This window comes from Rhinopithecus roxellana, chromosome 1, assembly GCF_007565055.1.
Source record: "Rhinopithecus roxellana isolate Shanxi Qingling chromosome 1, ASM756505v1, whole genome shotgun sequence".
Lineage (NCBI taxonomy): Eukaryota > Metazoa > Chordata > Mammalia > Primates > Cercopithecidae > Rhinopithecus > Rhinopithecus roxellana.
The window spans coordinates 90,270,839-90,288,432 of NC_044549.1; the positions used below are offsets into that span (position 1 = coordinate 90,270,839).

General features: G+C 48.4%; 1 protein-coding gene across 5 annotated transcripts in view; it reads left to right on the forward strand.

The window, feature by feature from the left end:
• The window catches only part of MTMR14 (myotubularin related protein 14), a 54,041-nt gene that overhangs the window by 19,451 nt on the left and 16,996 nt on the right, over window positions 1–17,594 (forward strand). For all 5 annotated transcript variants that reach the window (XM_010369427.2, XM_010369428.2, XM_010369429.2 and 2 more), the window contains exons 4-13: window positions 211–286; window positions 892–952; window positions 2,446–2,568; window positions 4,685–4,758; window positions 9,525–9,595; window positions 10,177–10,251; window positions 15,374–15,440; window positions 16,781–16,866; window positions 17,084–17,160; window positions 17,401–17,437. In XM_010369427.2, the coding sequence (XP_010367729.1) occupies window positions 211–286; window positions 892–952; window positions 2,446–2,568; window positions 4,685–4,758; window positions 9,525–9,595; window positions 10,177–10,251; window positions 15,374–15,440; window positions 16,781–16,866; window positions 17,084–17,160; window positions 17,401–17,437 (747 nt within the window). The remainder of the gene's footprint in view (window positions 1–210; window positions 287–891; window positions 953–2,445; window positions 2,569–4,684; window positions 4,759–9,524; window positions 9,596–10,176; window positions 10,252–15,373; window positions 15,441–16,780; window positions 16,867–17,083; window positions 17,161–17,400; window positions 17,438–17,594) is intronic.

The following is a 17,594-nucleotide window of genomic DNA, read 5'->3' on the forward strand; positions in this document are numbered from 1 at the left end:
TTTGGGAGTGAGACTCCCTCAGTAGAGGTTGTGAATTAAGTACTAGGGATCTTCTGACTGATCGCGGCAGCCTTGATGCTGATAAAACTTTGGGGAGTGCTCTTGGGCCCATTATGCTGGCCTGGAAGAATCAGAGGAGTCCCAGGTGTTCCTTCAACTGTGCATGCTTCAGAAAACCATCTGACCCTGAAAATGCTGTTTCTCTCCCAGCACATTTGCAGGTCGGCCACACTGGCTGGATGGGGAGAGCTGTATGGACGCTCAGGCTACAACTATTTTTTCTCAGGTGAATGTTGAACAGCATCCTCTAATGTAGAATGAGAACCCAGTCATAGAGAATAGCTACCCGGGCACCGTGGCTCACGCCTGTAATCCCAACCCTTTGGGAGGCCAAGGAGGGCAGATCACAAGGTCAGGAGTTCAAGACCATCCTGGCTAACTAAAAAAATACAAAAAATGAGCTGGGCGTGGTGGTGCACACCTGTAGTCCCAGCTACTCGGGAGGCTGAGGCAGGAGAATCACTTGAACCTGGAAGCCGGAACTTGCAGTGAGCCGAGATCACACCACTGCACTCCAGCCTGGGCGACAGAGTGAGACTCCATCCCAAAACAAAAGAATAGCCACCCATGGCCACAGTAGAATAGGTAGGGGGTCTCAGTGAGCTGGGTGGAGATCAGGGGCCTGCCTTTGATCAGGGACCAGGAAACAAATAGGAGTTCACCTTAGAGGTGAAGACTAACAGACATATGGGGGCATAGTGTGTCCTTAAGGGTAGAGCCATGTTGGCCCAGCCCACCCTTGGCACTACGGGGAAGGAGGCTGGTGAGGAGGCCCCTGTGTGGAGCCCTGGGTCACCAGCCTTAGTACTGACAGATAAGTTTCTCTGGCAGGGGGTACAGATGATGCCTGGGCAGATGCGGAGGACGTCACGGAGGAGGACGGTGCTCTTCGGTCAGTGCTGAGTTGCTGTGGTCAGGGGCTTGTGTTGGGGACGAGGTGTCTGGCCAGAGATGGCCGTGTTCATATTGTCCATGTGTATTTGTCACTGGTTCAGGTGAGTGGATTGGCTGCTTCCCTTCTGTCTGCCAAGTCAGTGCCCCTGAAATAGGGCTGTTGAAGTCCACTGAGTGCACATCTGGATTCACAGAGAATATCCCACTCTTGGGGTTCCTGATATTGCAGGCCTGAGATAGGGCCCAGACATCTATATTTGTTTAAAAGCCCCACAGAGTTGCCACTTTGCAGCTGTGATGCTGACTACCAGTGTGCCACATCTCACCCAGTACACCTGATACTGAGGCACAGGGCAAGGGCTATAGTCCATACGTAGGAGACATGAGGTCTAGCCTGGAAGGCACATTTGGAGACCAGATGTGTCACAGCTGCATAATTGGTATGGAACAGGAGTTTGAATCCCTATAAAAGGAGGAAATGGGCTGGTTCACACTCTTCCTATCCCCTTTCCAAATGTTTTTAGAAAACAATACTACAGGATATTTTAGAAAAGCTCCTTTGCATGGTCTGTACCACATGGAAAGTCTTTAACTGGTGTCAAGCATCTCTGGAATGCACACAAGCACCCTAGTTAAGATCAGCTTCCCAAATCATAGTTCAGTTCATGAAAGGGCATCTTGCTATGCCCAGGTTCTGCCTGTTAGCTCTGAAAGCAGCGGCTCTGGCTTGTGCTCAAGAATGTCTGGCTCTTCTCCCTAGATCAGGTGACCTCTGCCCAGCCAGGTCACCATCTTCAGCATACACTGTTCTTGGCAAGGAAACTGCTGGGGACAACAAAGCGGTGTGGATTAAAAAAATAAAAAAGTAATGATGACTGTTTATGCTTTCTACTTCTGCCTATATCTGCAGGGCTGATCAAAAGACAGCATTGAGCATTAAATTTTTTATCTTTCTCTTTGCTTCATTGGCCTGCTAGGTAGAGGGAATTTACTTGCTAGTATTTCATAGTCAGTTGATAAAATAGCTCTAAAAACTTTATCTCTACAAGAATTTCAGACTGTTACATTATGAGCAAGTCATGTGGCTAAAAATGGTCATAAATGGGGGAAAAGGAGGCGGCAGAAGGAGATCAATTCTAATGGAAATGGAAAGATTCTATCAGCCACCAGCCTGCTGCTTTTTAGAACCCTGAGATTATCTTGAGTCCTCTGGCTTAATGTCAAGCAACGCGAGAAAGTCCTTTTCCATTTCCACCTGCAAATTGCTCCTCTTTGAAATACATCCCAGAGATTGGGGTAATCTCTTAGAAAGTCACCTTCCCTGCAACCTCTCTGAAACCAGTTGTCCTGTTTGGCACCCATGCATCCACCTAGCACACGCCCCAGCTTCTGAAGAAGAGTGACATCCATACTTCCCTGAATGAATGCCCACCCCCAGGCTTCTCTGAGTGAACATGCTATGTAACTTCTTCCTCTGACTCTTTATTTCAGAAGTGGTGACACGCATCTTTTTGATAAGGTCAGAGGCTATGACATCAAGCTGCTTCGATACCTGTCAGTCAAATACATCTGTGACCTGATGGTGGAGAACAAGAAGGTGAAGTTTGGCATGAAGTAAGTATAGGGGCCACAAAATGAGCAGAAGCAGTGTGTACAGATTTGTAGGGCTGGCATTAGTACGTAGCTGTCACTGCGTGCTGGCCTTCTTACAAAGGGCTTTCTGTACATTCTCTCACTGTATCTTCAGACAGCCCTACAAAACAGGTATCGGTGTCCCCCTTTTACAGATACTGAAGCACAGAGAGATGAAGTAGCTTTCTCAGGTTGTATGTTAGTGACTGTGGCAGCCATCAGTCTCTACCCAGTGCTTTGTTGCCACCTTCTCTTACTTATCAAATCTTTTTTTTTTTTTTTTTTTTTCTGGCTCCAAGTTCTATGCCATGTGTGGCAGATTAGAATCTCTTAATTTTTTAAATTTATTTTTCTTTTTTTTTTTTTTTTTTTTTGAGGCAGAGTCTCACTCTGTCGCCGGGGCTGGAGTGCAGTGGCCGGATCTCAGCTCACTGCAAGCTCCGCCTCCTGGGTTTACGCCATTCTCCTGCCTCAGCCTCCCGAGTAGCTGGGACTACAGGCGCCCGCCACTTCGTCCGGCTAGTTTTTTTGTATTTTTAGTAGAGACGGGGTTTCACCGTGTTAGCCAGGATGGTCTCGATCTCCTGACCTCGTGATCCGCCCGTCTCGGCCTCCCAAAGTGCTGGGATTACAGGCTTGAGCCACCGCGCCCGGCCTTAAATTTATTTTTCATAGAGATGGACTCTTTGTTGCTTAAGGTGGTCTCAAACATGTGGCCCTTAAGCAATTCTTCTGCCTCAGCCTCCCAGAGTGCTGGGATTACAAGTATGAGCCACTGTGCCTGGTCCTAGAATTTCTTTTAAAATTGAACAAAAAAATCAGCATATATTCAAATTTTACTTCAATGACTGCTGTCATATAAAAATAACACATATGGACCAAATTCAAATATAAGAAGTCAAAACTGGAAAATAGAGCCTGGGTTAGTGATGAGACTGTAGGAGCTTTTTCCAAAATTTTTTTTTTTTTTTTTTTGAGACAGAGTCTCGCTCTGTTGCCCAGGCTGGAGTGCAGTGGCCAGATCTCAGCTCACTGCAAGCTCCGCCTCCCGGGTTTACGCCATTCTCCTGCCTCAGCATCCCGAGTAGCTGGGACTACAGGCGCCCGCCACCTCGCCCGGCTAGTTTTTTTTTTTTGTATTTTTTTTTTAGTAGAGACGGGGTTTCACCGTGTTAGCCAGGATGGTCTCGATCTCCTGACCTCGTGATCCGCCCGTCTCGGCCTCCCAAAGTGCTGGGATTACAGGCTTGAGCCACCGCGCCCGGCAAAATTTTGTTTTTTAAATGTTTTTAAATGATCCTAAAAGGTGATCTTAGAAAATAAGGCATACTGAGGCTAAAATTAGAGCTCACCTATCTGCAGATCTGAATATTGCCTTATTCCTTCCGTTATCTGTCAGAGTCCCCAGTGTTTATTTTCAGATGCTGTTTGTTCACCCTGTTTAGAAGTGGGCTCAGTGACTATTAGAGAAGACAGGAGAGCAGGAAAAAAGTTTTCCCATAGGATCATATTATTTGGCTCTCATCTCACTCCTGGGTCAGAGTGGCTACACTGTGCATTTTGGGGTCAGGTGGAAGGTTGTTCTGCACCTTTAGGCTCTGATTCAGGCTTGCTGTAGTATTAGAGGGGGAGTACCTTCGCTTGCTTGATATGTTGGGATGGGGCAGAGAAGGTAGAGTTCTTTTTTTGAGATGGAGCCTCACTCTCTCACCCCAGCTGGAGTTCAGTGGCACGATCTTGGCTCACTGTAACCTCTGCCTCCTGGGTTCAAGCAATTCTTCTGCTTCAGCTTCCAGAGTAGCTGGGACTACAGGAGCGCACCACCACACCCAGCTAATTTTTTATATTTTTGGTAGAGACAGTGTTTAACCATGTTGTCCAGGCTGGTCTTGACGGGAACTTGTTGGGAACTTGACCTCCAGCCACCGCACCCGGGCAAAGTTATAGTTCTTAATTGTACAAAGTAGGCACTGCTGAAGGGAATTATTAACATTGAAGAATAGTTCTTTAGCAGAAGCTTCATTTGTGATTATAACCCTTATTTGGGGAATGGTGTGTGTGTTGCGACACTGTAACACCTTGTGTCCTTGTCTTATAGCGTAACCTCCTCTGAGAAGGTGGACAAAGCGCAGCGCTATGCCGACTTCACTCTCCTCTCCATCCCGTATCCAGGTAGGGGGCTCTCTTCTAGTGGCGGGCATCCTAGGACTGGTGACCTAGGGGGCCATGAGCAAGCCCTCTCTACTTAGTTACACTGGTGCCCTGGGAGCTTTCCTGGAGGGTTTGCGTCAGGCAGCGTAGGACATTTTGGTTCCCGGTCACAGGCCACACTAAGCATAGGATAGTGTCCTGGGGAAGGGACTTTCCACTCAAGGAGTCTAGGGATTGAGTACTGTCACTGGTCCTAGCCATAGCCTTGAGTGAAGTACTTCACCCCTCCAAGCCTCAAGTTTTCCCAGGAACTTGGAACGATTTTGTTCCGTTTTGATTTATATGAAAGTGGTCTGTGCATGAAAATACCATTTAAGTGTAAAATAACATTATTAGTACTCTGTGTCAGCAACTATACTTGCTGCTCTAGCTGGAGTGGATGTCACGCTTTGGGTGCATGTCTTGAAGTGATTGAGTTATTTATGGAAATTGCCCCAGGCAAGGCTATTCTGGTGGTAGAAGAACACATAATTGCTATGTTCCCAGTAACTGGACAGTGGCCACACCATGTTGCAAAGCACATTGGTATCCACAAAGCTGCATTTGTCCCTGGCACATAAAAGTGTGTGCAACCTGTGGCCAGGGCTATATTCTCTGCACTGGATATTAAAGCTGTTAGTCTAGTTTGTAGCATTCAAGCTCTCTGGCAATACCTGCCTGTTCAGCAAGGGAGGGCAAGGACCTCTAACATCAGTGCAAGATGTTGTCAGCAGACAACAGGGAGTAATATACTCTTTCTCCTTAAAACCTCTCTCCTGTTTCTCAGCACCAGCATCTGCCTTCAGTCTTGTGTTGGACCTTATCTCCTCAATCTTGGGGCCACATAGCCATGAGCAAGGGCAGGCAGGTTCATCTAGTGCCTTGTAGGAGGGGTGTCCTCATCACGTGCAAGATGGTGGTATCCAAACTCCAGCCCCTGGTAACCCAGCACCTCTGCAGGGGACTTCCCCTGCCTCCTGCAACCTCTCTTGAGTCTATTCACTGTTCTCTGCTAGCATGGTGTTTGGTGCCACATAGAACTGGGCAGGAATCCCAGCCCTAGCACTGTGTCTCCTTGAGCAAGTCCTGTAACCCTTCCGAGCATCAGTTTCCTCCTTAATAAAATGAAGATAATGGTGCTTATTTCAGAGTGAAGTGCTGGACCCCTCCATAACAGGTGTCCTATAAATAACAGGCCTAATGATGAGTAGTTGGGAAAGCCTCAGGGAACCTCCTCTTCCCTAAAAGCAAGTTTGGGCTGATGCAGATGATGATGATGATAATGATGCTGGAGTGAGCTTGGCAGTATCAGACCCACACTGATGGGAGTATCCTACCTAAGGGGGTCCACACTGGAACCATTGGGTAACTCCATAGCTAGTTTTCAGACATAGTTTCCAGCTCCCAGGAGATGCTTCGGGGGTTCCACAGACTGAACTCTGCAGGTTTGCACTGCCTGAGGAACCAGACATTACTTCATTTAAATTCCAGCTCCCAGGAGATGCTTCGGGGGTTCCACAGACTGAACTCTGCAGGTTTGCACTGCCTGAGGAACCAGACATTACTTCATTTAAATTTAGGTTTCAAGTAGGACTTGGTTTGGAAAAAATAGTTTTGCTAGAGGTATAAATACCATTGCTCCAAAATAGTAGCGCGGAGTGTCCTTTCTGCTATAGTTTGGCAACTTGTTACAAGACTCCCAAAATGTTATCACCCTTTAACCCAGGTATTTTTCTAATAATTGGTCATTAGGCTATAATTCAGCCACTTGGTGTTGAGGACATTCTTCATGATGTCTATTTGTAATAGCAAAACAAGAAATGTTTTCACTAATCAGAATAATGATTGAATGATGGAACATCCATCAGTAGAATGAAATATAGTATAGTCATAGAAGAATTGGAAATGGGCTGGGCACGGTGGCTCACGCCTTTAATCTCAGCACTTTGGGAGGCCTAGGTAGTAAGATTGCTTGAGCCCAGGAGTTCAAGACCAGCCTGGGAAACAGCAACACTCTGTCTCTACCAAAAAAGAAAAAAAAATAGAAAATGCTTACACTTTTTGATACGGAAAACGTCACAGAGCTTAAGATAAGCAGGATACAGAATCGCATAGTATACTCTCAACTAAGTAAAGGAAAACGTGCTTACAAAAAAAGGCTTAAAAGGAAGTGTGCCAAAATGTTAAGATGCCTGAATGCTTTCCCCAAAACTTTTTTTGTTGTAAAAGGCACCAAAAGCCTGTAATCCCAGCACTTTGGGAGGCCGAGGCAGGCAGATCACCTGAGGTCGGGAGTTCAAGACCAGCCTGACAAACATGGAGAAACCCCATCTCTACTAAAAATACAAAATTAGCCAAGCATGGTGGTGCATGCCCGTAATCCCAGCTACTCGGGAGGCTGCTGCATGCCTATAATCCCAGCTACTCAGGAGGCTGAGGCAGGAGAATCACTTGAACCCGGGAGGTGGAAGTTGCAGTGAGCCGAGAGTGTGCCATTGCACTCCAGTCTGGGCAACAAGAGCAAAATTCCGTCTCAAAACAAAAATAAAAACAAAAACATAAAAAAGACATCAAAACAGACCAAAATTTGTGTGTACTGCATCCGACAGTGTATGTGTGTTAGGGAGGGTAATGAGGATCAATAAAAATAAAAAAGCTGGAGATGGGGTGAGACACCATTACACACCCAAATAAGGGGAACAGAAGAATCACTTTTTATTTGATAGACTTGTGTTCTTGTGTGTGTGTGTGTGTCTGTGTGTGTTTTAACATATTTCTCTTACTTTATAATAAGAAAAAGAAATAAAATTACTGTTATCAAAACCAAGTCATGAGCTGCACTTTGATGCTGTTTAAGGAATCTCAGTTGAGCCCTATGATGACTTTGAGGCTCAAACAGGTACTCAGTAGTCTCAGTTCTAGCTGTGTCACTCTATCTTGGGCCCTTGGAAATGAGAAGTATTCTGGGATCATTTCTTTCAGCACACCAAAATAGATGGGCCCAAATTCTGCAGCACAAATCTAATTTGTTTCCTCCTTGAGTGAATGGCTCTTCTCATCCTGCTTTTGGTCCCTCTCCTCTTGCCTGACAGTGGTTCAGAAGCCTATTCAGGTAATGAGCATCAGGCATTGCCCTGAGTAGAGTCTATTTTAATTCTGTTTCTCACAAAAACTGCTTCTGTATCATAGGTGGGTCTGAACTCAGCCTAAGGCTTGCAGTGTTGATTTGAGCAGCTAGAGTTGGGAAAACAGCACTTCACAAGAGCTCTGAGAGATAATTGGTGTCTCTTCTAAACCTGGGCTCATAACTCAGGGCCTCTGTCTGAGATCTATAATTCTTCTTTCTCCCAGTGAGGTTCCCAAGAATAGGCTAAAGTATTATGACTGAGGATTGTTTCCAGACTTCCCGAGGCCTGGGGATTAGAGTGCAGGGTGTGTATGGAATGAAAGCCACTTGTGGAAGACATGGGCTGGGTCTCCAGGGAAGCTTTCCTATCTTCCCTGAGGTGGCCTCAGACAGGAACTTGGCCCAGGAATTGCTGTGACATTCCATGTGAATATTTGCAGCTACTTCCCCTGAATTTGGACGATTGTTTTCTTGCCTCTGGGACCTCACCAGACTGGGAGGTGTGGCCAAAGCTACGTGTCCTCTGAAGTTTGTGTAGAGGCCCTGATTGAGGTGCTGAGAATAACTGCAAGCTAGCCAAGTGCCTTCTTCCACGGTATTTCTTGAAGCCACCAGGAGCTCTTGGAGGACCAGATGCTCACTGTGCTATGGTCAGACTCAGCAGGGGCAGGCCACAGCCTGGGGGCACAACTCATTCTCTCTGACCAAGGCGGCCAACCCCAAGTGCAGAGCAAAGTAGTTGACTTCAAGCTGTGGGCTGGCACTGTGGGCTCTTGTTGCAGTGGCAGCGTGATGACAATGGTGTGCTGCCATTTGAGTGCCACTTGGACCAGTGCTGTGCTACGTGTTTTATATGTATTCTGTCATCCTTAAACAGCCATTTTACAAATGAGAAAATCAAGGCTTTGAGACATTAAACAACTTGTTCAGCGTTACAGTGTTAAGTAAAAAGCTGAGATTTTAAGCTGGGAATGTTGCCAAAGCCCTATTCTCTCTAGTGTTTCTCTCTCTATTCCTGAGGGCTTGTCCTGGTGGAGTTACTTATGATTCTTCCACCAAATAATATAGAAAAGTACCTCTTTGCTTTGTTGGGCATAGCAGTGTCTCTTGAACACCAGGTTTTAGGCACTGTCCATGGGCCTTTCCAGTATGTTAGGATGTTTAGTCTTCACTAAAAGCCTGCAAGGCTAGCATTATTTGCCCCCATTTTAGAGATGAGGAAGAGTGATCCTCTGCAGCTAGGCTGCAGTGGCTCACGTTGTGAGTCATGCCTTTGTTTACTGGGATTGGCACTACAGAGACTGTAGGACAAAGGGACTTGCAATGTGGGGGAAGTGACTGGTGACCAGTGAGCATAGATGGAGAAAGTTACAAAGAGGCTGAGAGCACGCGGTGCCTCGTGGAAAAGGCATGCAGCCAGGAAACCAGAGGGACTCTAGAGGCTAGCCTCTGGCTTTTGCCCACCCATGTCAGCCTTGGCCTCACTGGAGCCACTAGTTTGGAGAAGTGTGAGCTGGCGGCCCCCTCTCCACAGCACTCAGGGACCTGGGTCTGGCCAGAGCTGTCTCAGAAGACTTTGGGCTGGAAAGGGAGGTATCATAACTCTGCCCTTCTTTTCCAGGCTGTGAATTTTTCAAGGAATATAAAGATCGGGATTACATGGCAGAAGGGCTCATATTTAACTGGAAGCAGGTATGAGCAATAACATACATCAAATTGGGTCTTATGTCTCTTTGTAAAGGAAGACCAAGGAGAACAACAAGCAGTCTTTTAGGGGAAAGTAACTTCCTCTTTCCTTTCTCCCCTGATTGTTTCTTTCTTTCTCTCCCTCTTCTCCTTGTATATACATGTTAAATTTTCATCATTATACTTTCCTCTCCCCTTTATTTGTCTTTTGTTTAAGGGAATTTTTCAGAAACAAGATAGGAAAAGCCCTTCCTTTCTGTACTCTCTGTGTGAAAGCTGGAGGCAGCATTCTTTGCCTTCCCCACCCTATAGGGGCAGGCCATGGAAAACCTGCTGGAAGCTGAATACATATTGATCTTGCATGTTTCTGCAACAAACATCAAATGTCCGACTGAAAAATTCTCCTCGGCTGTAATGATCTGGTCACATTGATTTTTAAGCTGTCACTCCCAGGTAGCACAGGTATCTGGCCCAGAGAAGGCAAGCGCTGCCTGTGGTAGTCACAGCCTCAGGACTATAAGCTTCCCCATCACCTTAGCCTCGTCTGGTGGCCAACCCACATCTCACAGGAGTCTTTCTGTCCCCAGGACTACGTTGATGCCCCACTGAGCATCCCTGACTTCCTGACTCACTCTCTGAACATTGACTGGAGCCAGTATCAGGTGAGAGACCTGACTCAAGCATTGAGGGCAGGATAAGGGAGTGGGGACCAAGAAGACCCCTGACGTCTGCCCCACAAGGTCCTCATATGTTTGCCTGATGGGCTGGTTTGTGCCCTCAGATGCCTTTGGCCCTCTGACCTCTCAGAAAGGAGGAATTGTGTGTCCGTTCAACTATCTCTTGATTTGCTCATGTCCCAGAAAATCAAAGCTTTCTGAACGTGACTCATTCAAAGATTTGCATCTACCAGGGGGTTCTGTTTCCAGAGGACCTCATAGAGTCTGCTATTCCAGATCTGGGCTTTAGTTACTTTTACATTTTTCCTTTTAAACGTATGTTCAGCCAGAGGAAGTACAGAGCTGCCTGACCTCATTTGATTATAGAAACGTTAAAATTACTTCCACCATGCTCTTCTCCATCACTGCACACCATGGAAGGGGCCCCTAGTCTTACTGGAAACATCTCTCTACCCTTACTTAGCCCACACAGTGTGAAGGCTGCCAGCAGCTTTGCTCATCAGTTGCTTCAGACAGAACAAGTAGTTTTGTTTTTATGCGACCTTTCCCATGTCCTGTTCCTCTGCCTGGCTACCACCTCTCAGCTTCCTCTTGTCTGGCTGACATACTGCCCTTCAGGCTTTGGCTCAAGTGTCTGCTTCAGGAAGACTTCCCTGATCTGCCTCTTCCTTATCCCTGGAGAGTTGGATGCCTGCATCTATATTCCCATTAACCCCCTGGGCACATCCATCATGGAATTTTCCACTGAGCTGTAGTCACTGATTTAGAGATCTGCTTCCCTGAAATCCTGGAGGACAGGGACCCACAGTTTGTGTATCCCAGCACAGAAGCAGGCACAGAGCCTAGAACTTGAAAGACTGAGCCAGTGAGCAACAGAAAACATTCTGCCTCCCTGCTAGTTTCCCCTGTCCCCAGGTCTAGACAGCTCCCACCTAGCCTTGAGATCTCTCTCTTTGAAAGGCTGACCTGGCTATGTTAAGCAACTGGGTGCTCCTAGATCACCAATGTCAGTACTCTTGTTGTTCTGATAGCAGCAAAGTCCATTTTGTTTTCTCGCTATATATCCAGCTCCTAATCTCAAGGTTTACGCTCACAGCAACTGTTTGAGTGTATGAAGTAGGGTGATGTCAGGTCTCCCCTATGCAGGTGTTTGCAAGAGAGGGAGCACTGGGAAGGAAAGCAGGCCAGTTTATTATGGTCTGGAAGTCTGGAGAAGGAACAGGTTTGGGCTACCTGTGCTGTCGTCTCATGTCCCAGGCTGTGTTTAGACAGATTGAGTAGATAAAAGAACCGGCAGGTTTCCTTCTTTATGTGCTGCATGCAGGGGTCAAGTAGACTCTGCCGCAAGCCACCCTCTTTCTGGTCCCTTCTGGCACCATTTTTTCTCCTTATGCAGGTACAAACTGGATCTGATGAACTACTCAGCAAATGAGATGTGACAGTTCCAGGCACTGGTCCCGCCAAGGATGTTTACCTCTTTAGGAAGGGGTCCTGTGCATGTGAGGAGGTACTCTGCTTAGTAGATGCAGGCCCTAGATCTAGGTCCCAGCTTGCCTGGCCCTTCCTGCAAGGCTCTGTGGCCTAGAACAAATGACCTCACTTCCCCCTGAAAGTGGTGTTGCCAGTACCTATTTCAGGGTTGTGCCAGGCTCAAATATGATCACTGCTTGAAAGGGACTCCTGAACTGAAATACCAGACAGATTGTAATGATAATTATGAAGAGGCTGCTAGCTGGCTAACTCAGGGAAGTGAACACTGATAAACTTCCAGGCATGAAGGCAGTAGGGCTGGAGTGTAGCAGTCAGGCAGGTGCCTCCTAAGAGGCCACCTCTTCGGTGTTGTTCAACCTGTTTATCTCACTGGGGCTCCTAGCATCCTCTTCCTTCACTGGGTGTGGGCTCTGCCCTTTCTGCCGGCAAAGCCCTGGGGTGCGGGTACCCTGTTCCTTTTCACCATTTCCCCAGGTGATCTCATCCATCGTCCACGCCATGAGCCCACAGCCAGGCCTCTCTGATCCATACCTGCATCACCTTTCACACATTGTCCCTTCAGGTGGCCCCTCAGACTCAAGCTGTCCAGAGTAGAGTTGGCCATAGCCACTGTTCACCCAGATGCTGACACCTGAAACTTGAGTTCTTTGCTCCCACCACATCCATCACCAGCTCCCATTGGTTCTCTAGTCTCTGCCCCAGATGCAACTGCAATCCTTCTTGCCCTCATCTCCCGTGCAGTGGCTAGCTCAGGCCACCACTGTCTCGGTGCATCTCACAGCTGAGCATGGGGCCTCACTGAGGAGTAACTAGAAATGAAGTGCTCAGATAGCAAGCACTGAAATGATAGAGCAGGGCCATCATTGTCACCCCTGCCTTAAAACCTACCACTGACTTCCCATTTTCCTCACAGTACAATGTAAAAACTTGTACATGGCCTTTCCAGCTCCATGCAGTCTGGTCTTGCCTGTTCTTGTGACCAGCTGATCTTCCTGCAGCCCCACTGCCTCCCTTCAGTTCCTTAAGAAGGCATCCCATGGCCGGGAACGGTGGCTCACACCTGTAATCCCAGCACTTTGGGAGGCCAAGGCAGGCAGATCACGAGGTCAGGAGATTGAGATCATCCTGGCAAACATGGTGAAACCCCTTCTCTACTAAAAAATACAAAAAATTAGCCGGGTGTGGTGGTGGGCACCTGTAGTCCCAGCTATTCGGGAGGCTGAGGCAGGAGAATGGCGTGAACCCGGGAGGTGGAGCTTGCAGTGAGCAGAGATTGCACCACTACACTCCAGCCTGGGTGACAGAGCGAGACTCCATCTCAAAAAAAAAGGCAGCCCTCTCCAGGTTCACATGTGCTGTTTTCTCTGCCAGAAACACGTCTCCTTTCTCTGTTGCTTATGCTGTCTCATGTCATCACCTCTGAGAAGCCTTCCCTGATGTCCCTACAGATTAGGCTCGGCTCTCCAGTCACATGGTCGCACAGCATCCTAGAGGTCTCCTTTTAGTTGCACGCCTGCAGTGGTTAGCTTCGTCTCCCCTGTCCTGTGACTCCATGAGGGCTGAGGTCATATTCACCCTTGTGTGCCTGGTGCCAGGCCCTTCAGGAGGCATGCAGTGTGAGGCTCACTGAATGAATGAATGAATGGTAGGAGCAGTTGTGGCAGGACACATGTGTCTTGCTGCCCTCCGTGTAACCGAATTGAATTCCATAGAGGTATGCCCTTTATTTCTGTGTACTAAGACCCCTCTCTGGGGCTGTTGCCCCTCAGGCACTCAGCATTGCCCCACCTATGAACAAGCAGCAAGGAACATTCTGCAGTGACCTCCTAGTCCCTGAACACTAAGCCTTAGAGATGCCAAAACAGCCTCTGCCCTCATGGAGATTAGAATAGGAAAATAGGCAACAACATAACCATCGTCTACATTACAGTTTTCAGCAGTGGTCACAGAAGCCCCAAAGAAAAGATAATTGGGCTGGGCCTTTGAAGGATGAATAGGAGTTTGCCAACCAGGAGAAAGAGTACTCTAGGCATAGAAACAAGCAGAGGCATGGCATTCAACTCAGCTCCCAGAGACTTCTTCATGAAGCACGTAGGATGAGAGAGTCAGGCATGAGCCTAGTTTTTTTTGTTTTTGTTTTTGTTTTTTAGCATATCTCCTCAGTCCTCACTTTGAGCAGTCCCCTCAGACTTCTGCTGCTTACTCTGGTGTTATAGGAAGAGTAACTACAGTGTAGCATGTGATTAAGAATGTGGACTTTGGAGTCTGGCAGGGCTTGATTTATCCTTCAGTTCAGCCGTGTGACCTTGGGCCTCTACCAGCCCAGCCCTCCCCGGCCTGTAGCTCCTGCCCCAGCCCTGGGAACTTCCTGCTCCTCTCTGATGGTCAGCATCTCCTCCAGACAGCCATCATGGTGGCTGGCACTCCGCAGCTCTCTAGTCCTTAGCGGGGCCTGCCCTCCCCGGCTGCTGCAGTCATCCCCCAGCCCACCTGATGCTCACTGGACTTGGTGCAGTGCAGCTCCTACCTCCCTCTCCTGCTTTTCCTTGCCCTGTGAGAATCACTGCAATGGTGTGTCTGACACGTTGAGCCAGATGAGTTGAGAGATCCCTTGTGCAGCTACTGATAATGACTTTATTAGCACAGTGCTGCAGCACCTGTCTCTGGAGCCACTAAAAGTGGGTCAGAACTCTCCAGGGGCGTGGGAGGGTCAGGTAAATGAGCCTGTTTTAAATTCCTGGGAAAGCCATTCCAATTACAGGTGCCGTGTTCCCCCTCCCCCTGGGAAGTACTGTCTTGCTGGCATGCGTCACCCTCTCTGCACAGCCCCAGAACACTGCTAAGCAATTGTATCTTAAGAGAACAGAGGCTCCGCCAGCTAGGGAAGAGATTGCTGCAAAACTGGGTCAGGCCCTTCCATGGAGTTCCAGGTTCTGAGTGGGCTGTTTCTTAGAGGGTCTGGACTAGACCTTGCACTTGGGCTAGAACAGAGGTTCTCATCTCTTTAAAGACTTTTACTTAATTTCCTATCTCCCACCTCATGAGCCTCCTTTTGAAAAAGACTTTCCTTGTTAGACTCCTTATTTGTTGTTTATCAAAAGATAGTATGTAGCAAATAGCAATAAAAAGCAAATGAAGCATGTTTGAAAAGGTTGATGTTTTAGTTTCTATGATGTCATCACAAATGAAGCAATGAATCTTTTTATGTGGTCATTTGGAGACATTGGCCACAGCCTCAGGGCTCTTCATTTACCTTTATTGACTTCCTGGACAGCCACACCAGGAGCCCAGCACTTAGAGGACCCTAATGTGGGCAGGGGGCTCTGGGTCACCCTGGCCTCAGCATCCCTTTCTGTTCCTCACTCTCACATTGGGTCAGAACACACTGAGTAGGGGGTCCACAGGCTGAGGGGTGCAGGGAGAGGTGGTAGGAGCTGCTGGAGATGGAATATGAATGTCCCAGATTATCTGGGATTCAAAACCTGTGGTGTGTGACCAAGGGCCTTGTGTAGTTGCCCCAGAATAACTGGGCATTTTGTTTTTTAAATACTTTAAATTCTAAATCTGAGTTAATGTCCATTCTTAGACCCCTTTTCTTCTCAATTTTCTCCAACAGTGTTGGGACCTGGTGCAACAAACACAAAACTACCTGAAGCTGCTGCTTTCCTTAGTTAACAGCGATGGTGAGTCTGTCTCCTCCAGATCCCTCGAGCCACTGCACCCTTGGGGAGTTCCCAGTTCATTCTACCTCAACTGTATGTTTGTTGGAGTCGCACACCTAACTTTTGCACTGTGGGAGAGGGATTTGGGGAGTTCCTAGAATCCCAGAGGCTGGGTGGGATTTGTCCATTGGTGGCTTTATTCCATGTCCTCAAAATCCTGGAAAACAAAATTAAGAACTCATTACTATCTCTGCCGTGCACAGGGTATTTTCACACTGGCTCAGCATTGCTCATCAGCATTGTGTGTGGGGCCAGGATGGGCCTCTCATTCAGAAAGATGAGGCATGAGATGAGAGAATCAATCCTGGCTGCTCAGCGGATGCACACAGCCTGTAGAGGCCCTGTTCTCCAGAGTCCTCCACCCAGTTTGGCTGTTTTGATGGGATGGGCCTGGCTTGCTCAATGTCTCTAGAGCAGACGGACTCTAAATCCCTGGTAGCAGTCAGGACTTCTGTAGGAGTTGCACTTGCTCAAACAAGTGGAAATGCATTGGCTTATGGAACCAAGAAGGCCCAAGAACAGAGCCAGGTGAACACCATAAAGAATCTTTCTCTGTTTCTCAAAACCACTGTCTTGGCCTCATGGCTGGCAGCCATTCCAGACCTGTCTTCCACCATCTTAGCTCCACCAGGGGAGACTGCCTCAGTCTCTGGAGTTCCAGTAAAAGTCTGAGCTCATGCTCATTGGCCCAGTTTGGGTTAAGTGCCCATCCTTGAACTAGTCACTGGAGGGAGAGTTGCCACAAAGTCACATGCCAGCCCTTGGAGCCAGGCACTGGTTCTCTAGCTGGGGGCAGTACCTACCCCTCAAAGCACTTCTGGAAATGTGTGTCTGGCGTATTGGGTGCTGTAGAAACTAGAGGGTGGGGAAGGTAGTACTAGCATGTGGTTGGGGTTGGCCAGGGATAGTCATTGTCCTGCAACTCATGCAGCCCTGCACACTGAAAAATTGTCCACTCCCCGCCCCCAAAAAAATACTTGTAGTGCCCTCTGAGAAACTGGGTAGGGATGTCAGCCCTGCCTAAATGACTTGCGCAAAGTGGACTGTGCAGGCTGCACTGTGTCCCCAGAAGTACACTGAGAACTATAGCCAGAAAGGAAGAAAGGAGGCTACAAAGCCAGATTCCTGCCACTCACCCCGTTCTGGGACTAGGCTGGAGAAGAGCCGTGGGGAGGCCAGTGGGGAAGACAGAAGCTGGTGGGGCCTGGCTCTCTCCACCAGGCCAGGGTGGTGGTACTTCCCTGCTCATCGGCCCATGTCTGATTCTCTCCTGGGCATCCTCTCCTGTGGTTCCTGAGTAGATGACAGCGGGCTGCTGGTACACTGTATCTCAGGCTGGGATCGGACCCCCCTCTTCATCTCCCTCCTGCGCCTTTCCTTGTGGGCTGTGAGTATGAATGGGCCCTTACCAAGCTCTGCTCTTTGGGTGTGTTAGGACTGTCTCCAGACAGAGGTTGAGGCAGGGGATGCCATTGCTCAGAGCAGATGTGTTTAACCCTGTCCTTCAGGGTGTTCGTCAGCTTGCGTTGTCACTGGGTCTGGTTATGGTTTAGCTCCTGGGGACGAGAAGAGGGCTCTGTCACAGCTCCTGTGGTCTCTTCCAGGATGGGCTCATCCACACGTCCCTGAAGCCTGCTGAGATCCTCTACCTCACTGTGGCCTATGACTGGTTCCTCTTTGGGTAAGCCTTTGCAGGAGTCGGGTTTTGGGGCCTTGGTAACAGTTTCTGTATGTTGTGTAGTGGCTCCCTTGACAGGGGTTGGAGGTAAGGATAATTCTACCCCTTGAGAAGGACCGAAGCTGCTGATCAGGCCCCACCTGCCACGCTGGTGCCAGTGACACAGTCTGTCTGGTGACCCTGTCCTCTTGGCCTTCTCATCTTGGTGCTGCTGACTTTGCCTCTCCACCCTCCTTTTTTCAGGCACATGTTGGTAGATCGGCTCAGCAAAGGGGAGGAGGTGAGTGCCACCTACAATTTGTGGGCGCAGCTCAGCACTGAAAGAGGGGCAGGGGGTGGCCTGTCTGAGTTCCATGTTTTAGGGACAGCTCCTTGCCCCAGGTATGCAGGAATGTGGCCCCCTGTCCTACCTGTCCAAGGCAACATGGCAGGACAAG